Source organism: Hipposideros armiger, unplaced genomic scaffold (assembly GCF_001890085.2).
Source record: "Hipposideros armiger isolate ML-2016 unplaced genomic scaffold, ASM189008v1 scaffold_75, whole genome shotgun sequence".
Lineage (NCBI taxonomy): Eukaryota > Metazoa > Chordata > Mammalia > Chiroptera > Hipposideridae > Hipposideros > Hipposideros armiger.
The window spans coordinates 917,229-936,421 of record NW_017731425.1 but is presented as its reverse complement, the minus strand read 5'-3'; the positions used below and the strand labels follow the sequence as shown (position 1 = coordinate 936,421).

At 41.7% G+C, this 19,193-nt stretch overlaps 1 protein-coding gene across 3 annotated transcripts in view; it reads left to right on the top strand.

Moving 5' to 3' along the window:
- RNF185 (ring finger protein 185) overlaps nt 1-19,193 on the top strand; it is a 32,966-nt gene that overhangs the window by 3,145 nt on the left and 10,628 nt on the right. The window contains exons 2-5 of one of the 3 annotated variants that reach the window (XM_019643221.1): nt 10,166-10,356; nt 11,415-11,481; nt 14,778-15,002; nt 17,595-17,613. In XM_019643221.1, coding sequence (XP_019498766.1) covers nt 14,827-15,002; nt 17,595-17,613 — 195 coding nt within the window. In that variant the 5' untranslated portion in view covers nt 10,166-10,356; nt 11,415-11,481; nt 14,778-14,826. The remainder of the gene's footprint in view (nt 1-10,165; nt 10,357-11,414; nt 11,482-14,777; nt 15,003-17,594; nt 17,614-19,193) is intronic. The other 2 variants (XM_019643222.1, XM_019643220.1) reach the window with 2 other exon arrangements.

The following is a 19,193-nucleotide window of genomic DNA, read 5'->3' as shown; positions in this document are numbered from 1 at the left end:
AGGGCAGTGTCACTGGCCCTCATATGTGGGATCCGAACCGGGGCCCTCTGGCATCCCAAGCGAGTTCTTAACCATCGCGCCACTCGGCCGGCCCAGGAAAATTAAATTTTAATGTCCCTAAATAAGATTTTATTGTAATACAAATTGCAGTGTCCATAAGTAAGGTCCATACTCGTTAATTTATGTATTGTCTTTGGCAGCAGAGTTGAATCATTGTCCCAAAGATCATGTATAGTCCACATGTGTGAAGTTTTTACTATATGGTGCTTTACAGAAAAAATTTGCCAGCCCCTGACCTGCATCACATATGTTTTTAAACTTTTTATTTTGAATTTTAGACTTGCAGAAAGAATACACACACTTCCTGTATACTCCCTACTCAACTTTCCCTAATGTTAATATTTTACACAGCATATTAAAATTATCTAAACAAGAAATTTAACATTGATACTAACTAGACTGTATTCACATTTTGCCACGTGTCCCACTACTGTCCTTTTTCTGCTCTGGAATCCAGTCCAGTTTCCTATATTGCATTTAGTTGTAAAGTCTCCTTAGTCTCTTTCAACCTGAGATTGTTCCTCAGTCTTTTTTATTTTTCATGACTGTAAATTTTTGAAGAGGACTGGGTAATTATTTTGCAGAATGTCTCAAATTTTTTTTTAGGTGGAATTTACATATCATGAAATTCACTATTTTAAAGCGTATAATTCAGTGGTTTTTAGTGTGTGGCTTTTTGTGTCTGGTTTCTTTCATTAAACATGTTTTCAAGGTTCATCCATGTTTTAGCATACTCATATCAGTGCTTCATTCCATTTTAGGGCTAAATAATATTCCATTGTATGGATAGACCACATTTTGTTTGTCCATTCATCACTTGATGGATATTTGGGTTGTTTCCATCTTTTTGGTGATTCTGAATAGTGATGATCACATATAAGTTTTTGTTTGAACACATTTTCAGTTCTCTTGGATGTGTATACCTAGGAGTAGAATTGCTGGGTCATATGGAAACTATCTTTTAACTTTTTGAGGACCTTCCAAACTGTTTTCCTAGCAGCTGCACTAATTTACAGCAATATATAAGGGTTTCATTTTCTCCACATCCTTTTCAACAGTTATTGCCCTTTTTAAAAATTATTATTACATCCACCCTAGTGGACGTGAAGCAGTATCTTATAGTTTTTATTTGTATTTTCCTAATGACTAATGATGTTGAACATCTTTTCATATGCATATCGACCATCTGTCTTCTTTGGAGAAATGTCTATTCAAAACCTTTGCCCATTTTGTAATTAAATTATTTGTCGTCACGTACAATTTTGTATGTAACTGTTTAAAGAGTTTGCAGATCCCCTGATCTGAACGGAGTTGGATTTGAACATCCTGAAGTGCAGAGTAAGTTGTCTATTTGAAACTGCTAACCATACAGAGCTGTGGTAGCCGTGGTCAAGTGAAAAAGGCACTACAGCATCATTCAAGATGTGATAAGACCAATAGGGGATCCTGCTGTTTGGGAGCGACTCTGGTGTTTGGTCAGAGCAGGGAGTAGAAGAGTCAGTGGTGGTTTGGAACATTCGGGACTGGTGATAGCCTTGGGCAGCTGCTTGTGGTTGGCAGAGGTACCATTGAGTGCACCCATGTCTCTCTTGACCTCAGCATTTAGCTGTAATTAGACTGTCTTGAACATATACTTAAAAAAAAAAAAGCAAAGAATAGTAATTTTAACTGTAAAAGCAATTTATGTTCGTTTTAGACATTTTGGAAAATGCAGAAAAGCTCCCCTCTCCCTCCCCTCTCCGCCCACCCGTCATCTCTACCTCCAATAGCTAAAGAGAGCCTTTAGTACAGTTGCTTTATTTCCTTCTCTTCTCTCCCCCACTGGGTGCATTTTTAATGGTGGAAATCATTCACTGTACATAGTTCTATAACATGCTTTTTTTCTGTTAATATTTTAATGTTAGTGTCTCCATGCTTTTGCCAGCTGTTTTGTAAGCATTCTAATACATTTACTTAACCATTCACTTATTCAGTAAGTCTTACTGTATAGATACAATGTATGTAACAAAGGCTCAGCATGTTCTTGATGGGAATCTAGTTTTTCTTTTTTAAAAACAAACTTTTATTGTGGTAAAATGTACATACCAGAATGTACCATTTAACCATTTTGAAGTTTCAGTTCAGTGGCACTAAGTACATTCACGATGTGAACCATTGCCACTATTCTGCTTCTAAAATTTTTTCATCACCCCAGGGAGAAACCTTTAAGAAATAACTCCCTGTTCTCCACTTACCCTAGCTCCTAGTAACCTCTAATTCACTTTCTGTTTCTGTGAATTCATCTATTGTAAATATTTCCTATAAAAAAATCATGTAATGAATGACCTTTGTGGAAGTGTAGGGATTTTTTTCCCCCAGTTTTTCTTATTGTGGTAAAGCACACATAACATAAAATGTACTATCTTAGCCTTTTTTAAATGTACACAGTTCAGTGTTATTAAGTACATTCATATTGCTGTGCAGCCATTACCACCATCCATCTCCAAAACTTTTCTTTTTGCAAAACTGAAACTCTATACCCATAAAACAATAACTCTCCATTACTTGCTCCTCCTCAACCTCTGGCAATCACAATACTGCTTTGTTTCATCTTGACTACTCTGAGTACTTCACATAAGCAGAATCCTACAGTATTTGTCTTTTTGTGAGTGGCTTATTTCACTTAGCATAATGTCCTCAGGTTCATTTATTGGGTTGTCGGAAAAGTCACGACCCATGTTTGCGACAGATGGCACTAGTTCATTTCTGGAAGTACTAGAGTCATTTGCATCTATGTTATTGCTCTGTCACTTGACAGCTGACAATTCTAGCTTCATTCTTAAAGAAAATTGAGCGATTTAATTGAGTTTTGGAGATTTTACAAGTTGAAAATGGAAGACCAAACTGTGCATTTTTGCCATATTTTACTGTTTTACTTTTATAAAGGGAAGAATGCGAGTCAAGCTTGTGAAAAGTTGCATAAAGTTTACGGTGACAATGCTCTACAAGAACATCAGTGCCAACAATGGTTCACGAAATTCTGTGCTGGTGATCTTGATCTCAACAATGCTCCTCGGTCAGGGAGGCCCACTGAGGTTGATGACGACAAAATAAAGGCATTGATCGAGTCAAACTCACATTACATGACACGAGAGATTGTGGAAACATTGAACATCCATCATTCAAGTGTTCACGACCACCCGAAGAAGCTGGGATACGTAAGCAAGCTCAATATTTGGGTTCCCTATGAACTCAAAGAAGTTCATTTGACGGCACGTATAAACATCTGCAGTATGCTCATTAAATGTGAGGAAAACGATCCTTTTTTGAAGCAACTGATAACTGGTGATGAGAAGTGGGTTGTTTACAACAATGTGGTGCACAAACGGTCTGGGTCCTGATGTGATGATTTGCGTCAAACAACATCGAAAGCAGACATTCATCAGAAGGAAGGTTATGCTCTCATTGTGGTGGGATTTTAAAGGTGTCATGTTTGTTGAGCTCCTACCAAGGAACCAAACAATCAATTCAAATGTGTACTGTCGGCATTTGGACAATTTGAATGAATCCATCCAGAAACGTCCAGAGCTTGTTAATTGTAAAGGAGTTGTGTTCCATTGCGACAACGCGAGACCACACACAAGTTTGATCACCCATCAAAAATGATTGGAGTTTGGATGGGATGTGTTGCCACACCCACCATACTCGCCTGACCTTGCACTGTCAGGTTTCCACTTGTTTCGCTCTCTTCAAAACTCCTTGAGTGGTATAACGTTCAATTCAGATGAGGCTGTAAATCAGCATCTTGTTCAGTTTTTCGCAAATAAAGACAGGTCCTTCTATGAACGAGGAATTATGAAGCTCACTGACAGATGACAAAAGGTTATCGAACAAAATGGGCAGTATATCATTGATTCATCTTTGTTCTTTATATAAATAAATGACCTTTGAAAAACATAGACAAAATACATCATGACTTTTCTGACAACCCAATATGTTGTAGCATGTCAGAATTTTCTTTCTAAGGCTAAATAGTACTCCATTGTATGTATATACCACATTTTGCTTAATCATTCATTTGTTGATGGACATTGGGTTGCTTCTATATTTTAGCTATTGTGAATAACGCAGATATGAAAGTTGGTGTACAAATACCTCCTCAAGTCCCCACTTTAAGTTCTTTTGGGTATATACCCAGGAGTGAAATTGCTAGATCATATGGTCATTCTATTTTTAATTTTTTGAAGAACCGCCATACTGTTTTCCACAGCAGCTGCACCATTTTATGTTTCCACCGAAAGTGCATAAGGGTTCCAATTTCTCCACCTCCTCACCAACACTTATTTTTCTGGGGTTTTTGTTGTTGTTATTTTTTCTCTTAATAGTAGTTGTGATACTTTGATTTATAAGATATTTGGTCTTTATCCACTGTTCCTGGCTCACAGCTCAGAAAACTGTTGGGATTCCCTAAGTGTGGGATGGGGTGTCTTTTGTTATGCTAATGATGTGACTTTAGGAAGGAGCTGATTGCCTAGTGGAGCCAGCCATGTGATTACAGGGTTGGAATTTTCAGTCCCACCCTTCCCCCACCCCCAACCTGGGGGAAAGGGGGCATGAAGATTGAGTTCAGTTGCCAATGGCCAGTCACTTAGTCAATCACGATTAATGAAGCCTCCATGAAAACCCAGGAAGACAGCTTGTTGGTTCTTTTTTTGGAGAGCTTCCACATTTTGGAACCAGAACACCTCTGTGTGCTATTGTGTGGGGGTCTCAAGCTAGACCCCAAGCTCCAAGAGGACAGAAGCTCCTTTTTTGGGACCCGGCCCTGTGTATCTCTTCATCTGGCTATTGATTTGTATACTTTAATATCCTTTGTAATAAATGGTAATTTAGTGAGTAAACGGTTTTCCTGAGTTCTGTGAGCTGGTCTAGCAAATTAATTGATCCCAATGAGGGAGTCATTGGAACCTGTGATTTACAGCTTGTTGGTCAGAAGTGCACCTTAAGTCCTGGGCTTGTGTCAAGCATCTGAAGTGTGTGGGGGGGATGCGGGGTGGGGGCAGTCTTGTAGAACTGAACCCTTAACCTGTGGAATCTGATGCTGTCTCCATGTAGTGTCAAAATTGAGTTGAATTTTTGGACACCCTGGTAATGTCCAAAAATTGTTTGTTGATGTGGAACGACTTGCCCCCCACGTTAGAATTGGGTCCGGCAACCCTATCAGTAGCCATCCTAATAGGTGTGAGGTGGTATCTCATAGTTGTGATTAACATTTTGCTAATAGTTAGTGATGTTGCGCAGCATCTTTTCATGTTGTTTTTGGCCATTTGTATATCTTTGGAGAAATGTCTGTTTTTAAGTCCTTTGCCCATTTTTGAATCAGATTATTTGATTTTTTTGTTATTGAATTATAGGAGTTATCTATATATTCTGGATATTGATCCCTCAGCTACATGATTTGTAAATATTTTCTCTCATTCTGTGAGTTGCCTTTTTATAGTGTCTTTTGATGCACAAAATTTATAATTTTCATGAAGCCTATTTTGTCTATTTTTTCATTTGTTGCCTGTGCCTTTGGTGTCATATTCAAGAAATCATTGCCAGAAATGTAGATATTAAAGTAGGGAAGTGGCTTATGGCTTAAGATTCTCAGAGGTGGCCCTAAATTGCTGCATGGCTAACATGGACCCTATTTCTCTACTCTTCACATCAGCTGGGGATGAATGGATCTGTCTCTTCATTTCATTGAACACTAGGAGCAAAGCACCACTGAGTGGTGGTGCCCTTATACTCCTGGTGGCCTAAGCACACGCAGAGATCTGAAGCAGCAGGCCATGCCTGCCTCTGTGGAATGGACTAGGGGACTGGCTGGCCATTCTGCGCTGGGACCAGTCCCTACGTTGACCCCTGTGGTAGTCTCTATAGCACCTGACTGTTTAATATCCACACTCCCAATTGCTCCTCAGAAGCACCTTGTGCTGTAGGCATGTGGCGTTTTTTTAAAGATGCACAGCTCTCTGAATATGGGAGTAGATCCTGAGCAAAAGCCCAGGAAACTTACTTGTTTTTTCTTAACATCATCTCTGCAAAGCCATTTTTCAGCGTAGGGTGCTTTTTAAAAAATAGTAGTTAAATTGTAGCTAGATCATGGACTCCTTGAGGGCAGGAACCAGAACCTTGTCTGATTTATTTTCATTACTGAGTCTAGTTCTTGGCATTCTTTAAATGTTTTCCAAACTGCACTAACAGTATCACGTGGCCTGGGACATAAGCCTGATTTTGATTTGTTAAAGTTGATATTAAAAATTATTCAGAGTGGTGTCATTTTAGTTTTATTATTTTAACCATGGTCGGTCTATCTTATATATGCTCTCCAAATGGTCCTCCTCAGGACCCCCTGTTGGAAGGGGAAGTGAGGTCATTGTTTTGTCATGTATATACTGGATGTTACTAAACTCTAAGAATTTTTCTTCTTAATTGGTTAAATCTTGTTGACCTTACTCATTTTCTTTTTATACTGTAACTTCAGAGTATTTTAGGGGCCTTTAGCTCAACCTCAGGTGAAATCTGTAATGAGATTTTATAGAATCTGAATTAACAAGGTTGTACTGACTGAGTACAGAAGCAAAACTCATTTTGAAAACTTTTCTGACAACAGGAAGGGCAGACACAATTAGCCCATTTGTCGGTGAAGATCCTGGCTTAGCGCATGGTAGAACTGCGCGTCAAACTAGGTGCTCTGGCTCCAGATTGTTCCTTGCACTGTATTATACTAGAAATCCACCGCTCTTGGGATCTGGCCAGTCTGAAGATCTTTTCTTTAATACAATATTTTACCCAGTTATATTGGTTTGAATTGGAATTGGCAAATCCTCATCATTCTCGTACATTTACTTTGTCAGGCATTGTGCACATGGCTCTAGTAGGTGTCTAACTAATGTGAGTTTAGTGAATAAATTAATCCTCTGTGTGAGTAGTGTTCTCTCTAATAGAGGTGGGTACCAATTTGGGAAAACTCAACCTTTTTCTGGTTGCAGATCCCTGATCTTTTTTTTTTTTTTTTTTCATTTGTTTAAGAGTTTGGGGCAAGACTTACTTTTAAAAAAAAATTATTCTAAAATAGTTATGTAACATTTCCAGTTCTGAAAAACATCACTGAAGAATATCTTATTCTTTTCAGATACTGATTTTCCACCACTTTAATTGGACAAATTGATTCATATTGAGTTGTACAGTTTAAGTACTCCTGGGCATCAGATCCATCAACCCATCTACATTTATGAGGTGCTCTTGAGGTGCCTGGCCCTGTGTTGAGTAAGGCACCTGGAAGGTGGGTCTGAGTTTGAGGAGACAGACACATGAACTGGTCACTGAGGTACTGTCTGTTAAGCACATTGGCTTGGGAGTTGGAAGGCTTTGCCTCTGACTGGCTCTGTGACCATAGGCCAGTGACCTAACCACTCTGAGCCAGGGGAGGCTATTGATGGCATAGTGGGGTTACCTCAAAGGCAGGCTGTAAAGATTAAATGAAATAATTCATGTAGAGGGCTGAGACAGTGTTAGTTGATGTTAATCACAGAGATAATAAATGTAACAGGTGCCTCCTGATGTTAACAGTTGGGGAAAAATCCGATTTTGCCTGGCTCATGCTAAGTGTGTCCCATTCTGGATCTCCTCATACACAGTTCTGATGTCTCACCTGCTATGCCTTCAAGGAATGATGTTCATTGAGAAAGGGAAGTTGTGACTCATTCGATCAGTACATTAACCAAGAACCTGCTGATGTCATAGCTCTGTGGGGAGTATAAAGAAGAGACCTTACAGTGAATGGGGGGATTAACAGTTCTTGAGCACTTACCTGTGTGCCAGGCACTGTGCTAATCCCTTGCTGTTCTGTCTCTTTAATCCTTACCACTGTCCTGTGAGTAAAACAAGGGCTGAGAGAGAAAATAATGTCTGAAGTCACAGAGTATGTAAGTGGCAGAGCTGAGATATGAAAGTGAAACCATCAAATTCTTCTGTGCCATGCTATTTTTTTTGTTTGTTTGTTTGTTTTAATTGGGGAACAGTGTGTTTTTCCAGGACTCATCGGCTCCAAGTCAAGTAGTTGTTTCAATCTAGCTGTGGAGGTCTCAGCTCAGTGGCCCATGCAGGGATCGAGCTGGCAACCTTGGTGTTATGAGCACTGCGCTCTGTCCAACTGAGCTAACCGGCTGCCCCTGTGCCATGCTAGTTTTTAAGGACAAAAGTCCTAAGTAAAAAGTTAAGGAGCATTTTAAGACAGTGATATAGGGATGACAAAAGGCAGCCTCTTGGATGACTCTTAAAAGCTTGTGCCAGGGCAATCCAAACCCTACTTCACCCTCTCTTATGAAACCTGTTAAGCTTTAAAACACTGAAGCTTAAAACAAAACAAGCAAAAAACCCTTTCAATTCAGAAATAGTGGAAGAAAATGTGAAAAAGTAGGCACAGCTGACCCTAGAATCCCCCAACACATATGAAGGGCACAAGGCCTTTCTTCCTGTCTCAGTCCCAGCTCTTGCTGCCCTACCACCCCTCTATGTGCCCTGGGCTCCAGCCACACAGAACTTGACACAGTGATTTGTCTGTCCCCTTGTCCTGTGTGCCATATCTGTGTCCTCCCCAGCATGCTCAACCCTCACACACTCTGTACACACCTCTGTCAGTGGCCAGCACACTGGGCTGCTTTATTGATTCACTTGTCTGTGTCCCCCTTTAGATTTGAATCCTTTATCTCTGTATCCTGCATCCCTGGCCAATACGATCTTTAATCTTTGAAGGTAGGAAAGGGCTTGGTTGAGCAGATAGGGAGATAAGAGAAAACCAGAGAAAAGGACCAGTGTAGTCCCCAGGAAAAGAGGCCAGTCTTCCCAACCTGCTCTGTCCTTCTGGACCTGACAGGCCATTCATGCCCTTGGTCCTGTATTTGAGGGCAAGGCCTCTGTGAACTAGCCTAGGGACCTAAACTCTACATAGGCTAAAAATTTAGAGCCTCATTTCTTTGTGTGCCAAGTTCCAATCAAGTTACTCAGATTTCTTCCCACCCCAACCTTCTGTGAGTGTGATGTAGACATTCTTGGAATGCAGGTCTGGTCTACATGTCGTCCAGTAGCAGCCTAATGAGCAGCAGACAGGCTCAGGCACACCGCAGTTCTTGGCATGTATGAACAAGCATGTACCCAACGGAACAAGACCTCTGCTGGATCCCACCTCGATCCTACCAGTTACTTATCACCCAAATTTGTAATCTTCACAACTAGGATTAACATTCCTTGATGCCTCTGTACACCCTGATCCAGGAATTCTTAAGAGTTAAAGGAGAAGAGAAGGCAGATTATGAATACCTGCAGTTCTCTAGAACCTGAAGATTTCTTCATGAGGTTGAGTTCCTTGGTGGTTCCTGCAGAGATATGCAACTCTTGCTTTCTCTCCCTTGCTCAGTTCCTGTGAGGTGGGACAGGCCAGCTCTGGCAAGGTAATAGGAGTGAGGGTGCTAGGTCAGTTCACTTTGGCTTCAAGGCTCTGTATTCCTGAGGGTTCATTAAGCATGGCATTACTCATTAAGCATCTTCCTTAGTCCCAGAACCACATGTGTCACCCTGGATATCTCAAATTTATGAATGTTTTTTGAAACTAGATGTGAACTTATTTCTTAAATGGTAAGCTGTTTCCTGGGTGGACCAGGTGATGGCTGACCTGAGAGCTCAGGGGACTTGTTCCTCACCTCCCAAGTTTATCTGACCTCTCTGTAGTCCCTGTGGACTGTAGCTGGGGGTTGCGTATTCTGAAGGACAGGCCCTGAGGTTACTGTGCCTCCCAAACTCTGTGCTGTGCTCTATTGCTTTGTGCTTTTGGGAGTGTTCTCCCCTGTTTGAGAGCTGAGTTTCCAAAACACGCCATCAGAGAATCATCTGGAGTGGAAGGTGGGAAACACTTATTTAAAGATATCAATTATTGGGCCCTATCCAGATCTAGATTTTATTTAAATCCCTGAGAAGGTCTAGGAACCAGATCTCTGGGAGGGTGTTTTGTGTAGGAAAAACAGGTAAGTTTGATGGAGTCCCTTGCTAAGAATCCATGTGTCTTCCTTTGCTCCTGTTCTAGACTCTGGAGCTTCAACTTGGCCTTGCTCTTCATTGTGACCAGCCCCTCTCCCTGGCCATGAATGTAGTTGGTACTGGATCTCTGTTGGTTGAATGCATAAATAGATGAGTAGTGAGTTTGCTTTGCACTCACTCCAAAGAACACAAAAGTTACAGCATTGCACAAAGAATTTGAGGGAAGACAAAGACCAGGTATTTAATTTTGTGAAGCTGCATGTTAAAGGGGTAACCTGTACGAGTGAAAAGAGTGCTGCTGTTGTTGTGTTGGAAAGTCTGGATTTGGCACTGTAGATGGCCTGGCCTTGGGCAAATCCTCTAACCTCCCTGGCCTGATGTCCTCCTCTGTAAAGTGGAGTGAAGGTCAGAAGTGGTAATAGATGTGAATGTTTTGAAAACTAGAAAGTAGATCAAATCAGAAGTGAAGAATAGTCAGGGTAGGGACAGGGGCACAGAACCAGTCACAAGGTTGCTATTTGGTCAGGTCCAAGTTTGTAGGCTCTACAGGAACCAGGAAAAAATTTTAGTACGATGGCTTCTCAGGCATTCTGAGGGCCTCCTTCCCTTTCACCCTGTCCAGTTCCTGAGCTGACCAGGGCCCTTTATCCTCTGAGCCACCGTCCCAGTCCTGTGGCCATATTTTGTTGTTCTGCAGGTGCTCAGTAGAAAGTCCCCAGGGAAGGCTGCTCATTTCTGCCATGCTGCCGTGGTGTGGAAAGGTTCCTGTGGTTGAAAGTAGGGAGGAGGTAAGGAGAGGAGTCTCCAGGAATGGGTGTGCAGCTCTGGGGCCCAGGATCTATTGCAGAGAGGTTTGTGAGCAGCTGGCCTGGGAGTTGACCAAGACTCAGTCATGCATGCCTGCACCCACTCAGCAAATATTTGAGTGCCTACCAGGATGAGGCTGTAGAACCCAGGCAGGGACCACGTGGTTAGTCTACTAAGAATTAGAACGAGAGTGGTGTGATCTGCCTAGAGTTAGAACATGCAAGCAGGCCTATCCCAGTGCCTGTCCTGCTGCAAGGCTGCTGTGCTACTCCCTGTAAACTCTGAGCTGACCTGTTACTGTCTCCTGACCACTCCCACTTGATACCTACCTTGAACCTGACTGTCCTCTTATGCCTGTGTGTAGGAGTATGCTCCATGCAGAGCCTTGTTGGGTCCAGGGAGTGGAGAGGGCAGTGGACCAGGGTAAGTGGCATATATGCGCATCTCCCAGCAGCAGCAGCCCCCACCCACCTTTGTGTGCTCTTCAGGTCGCTGTGTTACGTCATAAGACCACCTTAGCACCCCTGTAGGAGGCATGACAACGTGACTTTTCAGGTGAGAAAACCATTCGAAGCCATCAAGGTATTTACCCTAAGCCACATGGTTAGTTAGTGGTCGATCAGAACTTGAACTCAGAGTTTCTCAGGATTGGGGAAATTTTAAAAACATGTGCTGTCATTGTTCTGTCTGATTTCAAAATTAATACATGTAATAATGTCAGTTTTATGAATGGGGAGGACTTAGAAAGTATAAGTCACTACCTCTAAGCTCCCACCAATACAGAGATAATCACTATTAACAGTTTGGTATGGTCTTCCACATTTTTAAAGGCATTTAATAATATTTATATTCATTATAGTAACAAATGTAATATTATACATACATTTTACAATTTCCTTTTTAAAAAATGTTATTGTAAAAGTAATACCTGCTTGTTATAAAATATTAAAACAGGAGAAGAATATAAAATTCAAAGTTCCCCCGACCTCATAATCCCAGAAATAACTGTTGATAGTTTAGTGTGTGCCTTCTAGACATTTTCTTTGCATGTGTGTGTACACTCATATATATACAGTACTTTGTTTTTTACCCATTCATATACATACTCTTGCAACCTGACCTTTTTTTTTTTTTTTTTTTTTTTTTTTTAGTTTTTTGTTGTTTTTTAAATTTTATTGGGGAACAGCATGTTTTTCCAGGACCCATCAGCTCCAAGTCAGTAGTTGTTTCAGTCTTTTGGGTTGTCGGAAAAATCATGACGTATTTTTTCTATGTTTTTCGTTGCAAAAATGCATCATGACTTTTCCGACAGCCCAATAGTTGTGGAGGGCGCAACTCAGTGGCCCATGTGGGGATCAAACTGGCAACATTGATGTTATGAGCGCTGCGCTCTAACCAACTGAGCTAACCAACCGCCCCACAACCTGACCTTTTTAAAAAAATACCTTTTATTGTGGAATTTTATAAGCACACACAAAAATAAATGAATATAGTGAATCCCCATTTGCCATCTAGCTCCAACAACCATCAGCCCCGTCAACCTGCCTGTTCTTATTTCATCTTTTCTCTCCAGTTTCACTTTTCCCCCTGGAGTGTTTTAAAGCAAATTCCAGACATCTTATCATTTTTTTAATTAATACTTATATATTTCTAGCAGATGAGAATTTTTCAAAAACATTGCACAATACCATTATCATACTCAGCAAAATTAACAATAATTTCTTAACATCAACTAACACCCAGGCTAAGTCTAATTTTTGTCAGTCATCTCCAAAAGACTTTTTACAGTTGGTTTGTTTGAATCTGGTTCCCGTGAGACCCTCACACTTGTTGGTATGTCTCAGGTCTCTGTGTATAACTCATGCCCCACCCATATTATTTAATTTTTAGAGAACTTGGGTTATTTGTCCTGTTAAAAGTCCCGCATGCTGGATTTGCTGATTGCATCCTCCTGGAGTTGTTTAACACATGCAGTTATGCACCCTATTTTCTGTAAATGGGTAATTCATTTTAGAGACTTGGTTAGAGTCTGTGTTTTATTTTTAATGCAAGAATACTTCACTGTTGGTGCTGTGTACTTCAGGGGATTGTCAAGATCAATCCTTGAACCTGACTTTATGGTTGTCTTTCCACATCTATACACACAGTCCTTTGTTTTAGAAGATTTTGTTTTTTAAAAAGAAAGTTGAGCTAGAACAAAGAAAGGCCATAATGTGGACCTCACAGGCAGCCTCCATCCTATGAAGAAGAGAGCAGATGTGTATGGAGAGGAGGAAGCACAGGGTCTTAGGGAAGGCCTTGGAGCCGAGGCCAGCAAGGCGCTGGTGCTGTCGGCAGCCAGCTGTCCTTCTGGGACATTACGTAAAATGATGTAACTGAGTGAAAAAGTGGCAGTGAGCCGTCCTTCTCTCCCTGCTAAGTCACTGAGCTGCTTTCATGGTGAGGGATGCTCGTGAGTCCAGAGTTCTGAATTGGTTGTATATAGGAAGGCTTCTTGGTCTAAGAAGACTGTGGATTCTGAGTCCTTGCCTTGTACTTTGGAAGCTGAAGTCAGGGTGGTGGTCTTGTGCTCCACTGGTGAGTCCCAGACTTGTGGCGGGGCTACCCGCTTTGGATAGAGTGCGTGAGGTGACCTGGAGCCACACAGTTTCTGAGCTGGAAAGGGCACCTAGGAAACCATATAATTCAATGCCTCAGTTTACAGATGAGCAAACTGTGGCCCAGAGAAAAAATGGGAGGTTCCCAAAACCACCTATCGACTGGGACCAGCTTCCAAGCCTTCAGTTCTCTGACTGGTAGCCAGCTAGCATTTCCTACTTGGAATTTCTGAGTTGGTGAGCGTGGTCAGATCAGGCTCTTGACAGATTCTTAATCTGCACCCAGAATTTCTGAGTATCCTTTGGTGTTGGTCTAGTCCTCCTCCTTGTTCAACTCCTGATAGGTTCTTTGATGTGGAGGTGGTAGTGAACAACAGCATTTGGTGGCTAGCTTGGTCTGTGTTGGCACGGTGGTTTAACTACAAACTGGGTGTCATGAGTCCCAGTATCAGCTCCACATTCGTCAGGTAACTGCAGTTTCTTGAAGAGACTGGACCAGATCACGTTTGCCCAAAGCATGGTATGAATGTGCCAGATGGTTTCAGGTGGTATGAGGATAAAAGACTTTCCTTCATTACATTTATATTTGTCTTTCACTTATGGTAAGTAATACTGGTTTTCTATTTTCAGCAGTGTCATAAGTCTCCTCTTTAAAGATGTTGAGGCTAAAAAGTTGATAGGTTTAGGCAAAATAAGGTAGGTGGTATTCTAACCTGGCAGAAAGAGGAATGTAAAAGATTTCAGCACATTGGACCAGATGACTTTTCTGGTCCTTCCTAGCTTCCAAACCTTTCACAGTCACAGGGTTTTCTTTATATTCCAGCATTTACTAGTCATAACTTTTCTGGCCAGAGCAGGTTCACCTGCCAGTATAGAGGCTGTCCAAAGTTAGAGGACAGACTATAAACATTCATGTTGATTGAGCATGTATTTTATCATCTGGGGTGGTTATCTGGGAGAATGTAAAGACAGTGAGACAGGGTCCCAGTTCCTATTTAGAGTCATCTGCTTTGTATCTGTGCAGTTTGTGTTATTTGTGTGGTACATTCTGGGCCATGTCCTTGGGAAGTTTATGGGTCATGTCTCTCTGGGTAGTGCCCCATGACTGTCTTTCTCTGCAGCTCCTGGGAAGTCCTACTCAGGGGTTCAGTCATAACCTGAACTTGTAGAGCTGAGAGAAGGTGTGGGTATTGGCATGGAGGCTGGGGGGAGTGGGCTGTGGAAATGGACAATCAAGGGCTGTCTGCCTTTCAGGATTTTTCCTGGGGAGAACCTTCACTCAAGAGTTTGCTGACAGCCAAGGATGGCGAGCAAGGGGCCATCGGCCTCTGCGTCCCCTGAAAACTCCAGTGCAGGAGGGCCCAGCGGCAGCAGCAATGGTGCTGGCGAGAGTGGAGGGCAAGACAGCACCTTTGAGTGCAACATCTGTCTGGACACAGCCAAGGACGCCGTCATCAGCCTGTGCGGCCACCTCTTCTGGTCAGTACCCCTGCCGCCTCCCCAGACGGCATACTGGCTAAGTTTACAAAGCGTAGCCCTGAACAGCTTTGGAGGTTTCCCACCCACTTTGGGTCCTGATACATTCAGGCCCAAGGGCGGGTGACCTGGGCTCTCATCCCAGCTCTGCTGCTGATGAGCTGAGTGACCTTGGGCAAATCCCGTCCCCACCCTGGGCTCCATATCCCCATTTCTAAAGTAACAATACCATTTAGTAAGCACTTACTATGTGCCACTTACTGCACTGAGCCAAGAGGCAGTGTAGCACAGTGCTTATGAGCATGGACTCTGGAGCCAGACTGCCTTGTTATTAATCCCGACTTTGCCACTTTTCCTACTGGATGACCTTGGGCGAGGTACTTGCACACACACTGCCTCATTTTATAGGTTGTTTATGAGCATTAAATGACTTGAAATATGAGGCTTAGAAGAGCATAGTAAATATTATGTGTTAACTGTGATCCTAATAATTGTTACCACATTTTATATAGTATATCAAAATGAAGTGGCAGAGTCAGTGTCCATTCTAGCCTCGATGGTTACAGAAGCCCCTCCTGGCTCTTGAGAACCTGGGTGAATGTTGAGATCTTATTTATTTTTCTCTAAATTTCGAGCTGGACCTTGAAGGATGAATTGCGATAATAGGGGGGTGAGAATGCCAGGTAAGGCAAAGAGTGTGTGCCACCCCAAGGCAGTCAATTTCTAGGGACAAGTGTATGCACTGTTGGGTTCACCTGAGACCCTGAGGCTACTCTACACCTCAGATAACACCCTGGATGGTGCTGTGGGCTGGAGAGTGTTAGGTGGTTAAGGGAGGGTTAGGCCAGACTATCAAACCCAGATTTTACTGAGTAGGACACAGTGCTATTGGATATTTTTGAGCAAGTAAGTGGTGTGAAGAAAGGATCATTTAAGCAATATTTAAGGGAGTTTAAGTTGGCAACAGTGAAAGTGATAAATTTATTGATGAGTGAAGAGAGTTGGGCAGAGATTTTTGTTCTGAAGGCTCTTGCCCTAATCATTAAGTTTTATGCAGAAACTGTTGTCATCAGCCCTCTCCTAGAAATTGGAGATACTTCATCCAGTTTTATGATTGAGATATCGTAAATCAGGACTTGAGATGAGCAACAAAATTAAAAAATAAGTCAGGGTATCAGTGGAAAGGACGCAGATTCTACAATGAAACAGATGCTTCTAATCTGAGTGGCAAATCTGCTGTCCTTTGTGTGCCTCAGTTTTCTTATCTGTAAAATGGAAATAATTGCACTTCCTCAAAGGTTAGTGTGACCATCCAATGACATTAACAAATGCAAAGCTATTCAGCCACAGCCTGCCACACAGTAATTGCTTAATAAATGGGAGTGATCATTATTACTGTTATAGTCCTGAACTTTTCCCGAGGAAAAATAACCTCTACTTCTCCCCCACTGCCTTTGAGGGGAGTTGCCAGTGGAGATCTGCCGTAATTTGGGTGCCGCCAGCTCAGTGTGGAATGGCAATGGCAAGGTTAATATTGGAGTCGGATGTCAGGTGTCTGGTATATCCAGGGAGAGTGTGTATCTGGATTGTGAGGCTAAACTCTGCTTCAGGAATTGGGAAAGGAATTATCCTCTGAGTCCAAATTTTATTCAGCTAGAAGACACATGTTTGAGGGACAGAAACCATGTCCACATTTTGCACATAGTAAGTGTGCAGTAGATATTTGTTGATTGAATAAATGGAGGGGGAAAAAAGTTTAAAATCTGGCATTAGAGTGACTTTTCCTTCAATTCTATAAATGTCACTTTTTTTGTATCCTGTGCTGGGTGATAGAAGGAACAGTAAACTGAAAGTCAGGAGACTTATTTTTCAGTCCTGGTGCCATAGGAAAGTCTTTTCATGTTTCTGAGCTTGGTTTCCTCATTTGAAAACTGAGAGATGAGTCCCAACCTCTGTAGTGTAACTCACTAAGCTGAAGGTGACCCCTTCTGTCAAGCAGCAGCCCCATCTTTCCTATTACTTACAGATGAGTTTACAGTATATCTGAACTTGGGAGCTACTTACTGCCAACCAAGCTCTCAAGGCTGAGGACAGCCTGAAGATTTTGTTAAACTGGATCTATATCCACATGTTCCTTGTGAGTCCGGGGAGGCTATGAACCCACTGAAATTGAGTCTAAAATAGTCTGTGTGTGCGCGTGCATGCGTGGACGAGAGCATGAGAATGCCCCCATGAATTTTTCTGCGCAGAGGGTCCCTTAGCTTTTGTCGGATTCTTTCAGAGGTTGACTTTTAAAGAAAAGGGGTCTGGGATGGTCTGTGACCTTGGGTCTTCACAAGTAGTGAGATCCCATGGGTAGAGATTGAAGTCTTATCTCCCTTGCCTCATTTTTCCTGTGATTTTAGCCTAGTCTTTTATAATTCCTGGCACCAGTGGTCCCCCCAGACCCTCAGTGGGATGGCAGTGCTCCCCAGTTTGGTCCTGTTTTCCCATTTTTATGCCCTCACCTCAGTGTTTCTGCTAATGCAAGCATTTTTCTCCCTTTCCCCCTTTCTTTTTCTCCTTTATGACTGGTCGCCCTGGGGACTCTGACAGTTGGCCGTGTTTACATCAGGTAAGATGCGTTTCATTTTACTTTGTCTTTCATCAGCTGTGGTTGCACAAGACACCCCTGGTCTCAGGAGACTAGTCAGAAACTGCAATCTCCCCTGCTTGTGGGCTCATTTGCTTGCTTTCCCCTCAACCCTCATTATAAACCTATCTACTGACAGCACTTAATGAAACAAGGGGTCAGTGTAATACCCAGGATGGTCCTGACTCTTCTACCCATGGCTTTTGCCTTGGGTCTCAATTACTCATTTGTAAATTGGATTTGATTTGATAGTATGTTAGGTTCTTATTTTTAAGGTTGTGCCCCTATAAAAAAAAGTACCTCCTATCATATTAACAATACCCGTAAAAGTCTTGGAAGTGTTAAGAAGAGGGAAACTTTTTTGGCCTCAACAGAGAGCTTTTGTGAGGAGGGGAAAAAGTCTGTTTTGCCTCAACAGAGAGCTTTTGTGAGGAGGGGGAAAAAGTCTGTTTTCCCAGTTTTAGATTATTGTAAAAGCCAGTAAGTATTCACCAAGACTCAGGCTGCTGTTTATTGAGACAGAGCAGGGCCTGGTGTTCATAACTGGCTGTGAATAGTCACAGAGTTGGCTGTCGTCACAGTTGTTGGCAGTAAAGCCCCACACTAGTAGGTGGCTTAGGAATTGGGGGGAGGACAGAAGTTTCAGACCGCTAGCGCCTCAGAATCTGGATGGGAAAAAGTGGGGGAAATTAGAGGGGTTCCTGCTACATTCAGGGCTGTGCATGCTGACCCCAATGGAACCTGATGGAATATATCTGCTGTAAATTTATGAAGAGCACGTGACATAGAAGTTTTGGAGCTTTTGCGAGTAAGATAAAGGAAATAGGATGTAAAATTATTAAATGCTGCCTTCTTCTTGGCCCTGAAGTCCTAGATTCACGTTTATATAATAAACTTCATATCATTGGGTCTAAAAATGCAATTTATATTCAAAGATAAATGTTGAGAATATATATTATAAATATTTATTGAGAACATTATAAATATTTATTGAGAATAAATTATTTAATGTCTACAAAGACACTACAAAAATGTTTTTATCGTTTTTATTTTGTTTTTAAGAAAGTTAAGCAAAATGTTTTTAAAATAACCAGTGAAAGGGTCTGGGAAACAGGATTCTGATGTTTTTAATATTGAAAGAAATAATTGAGTACAAAAAGCAGTGAAAGCATATAAAAAACACTAAGCAAATTTAGATAATGAGCAAAATCTATACTTGAGCAAATAGTAAATCACTGGAAAATGGTCAGCTTATATCCAGATGCTAATGTCTGAGATACAAAGTTGTTGAGGAAATGCTGTAAAAATGAGAAAACACAGAAATAAATACCTGACTGCCAGGATAATACAACTGGTCCATTGGGGAAGGTGGAGATTTAAAGTTGGTTATACCCACATCCAAAACAGGCTGGGTTTGTCAGAGCCTTTGACATAGCTCCAGGCTTGCAGTTCCTTCCTGCTGTATTGTTGGGAGCCCCTAGAGAGAACAAAGCATAAAGAAGCTTGTTTAATTACGATGGTATTTAAAGGCAATTTTGATTTCACTACTAGTAAATATTTAT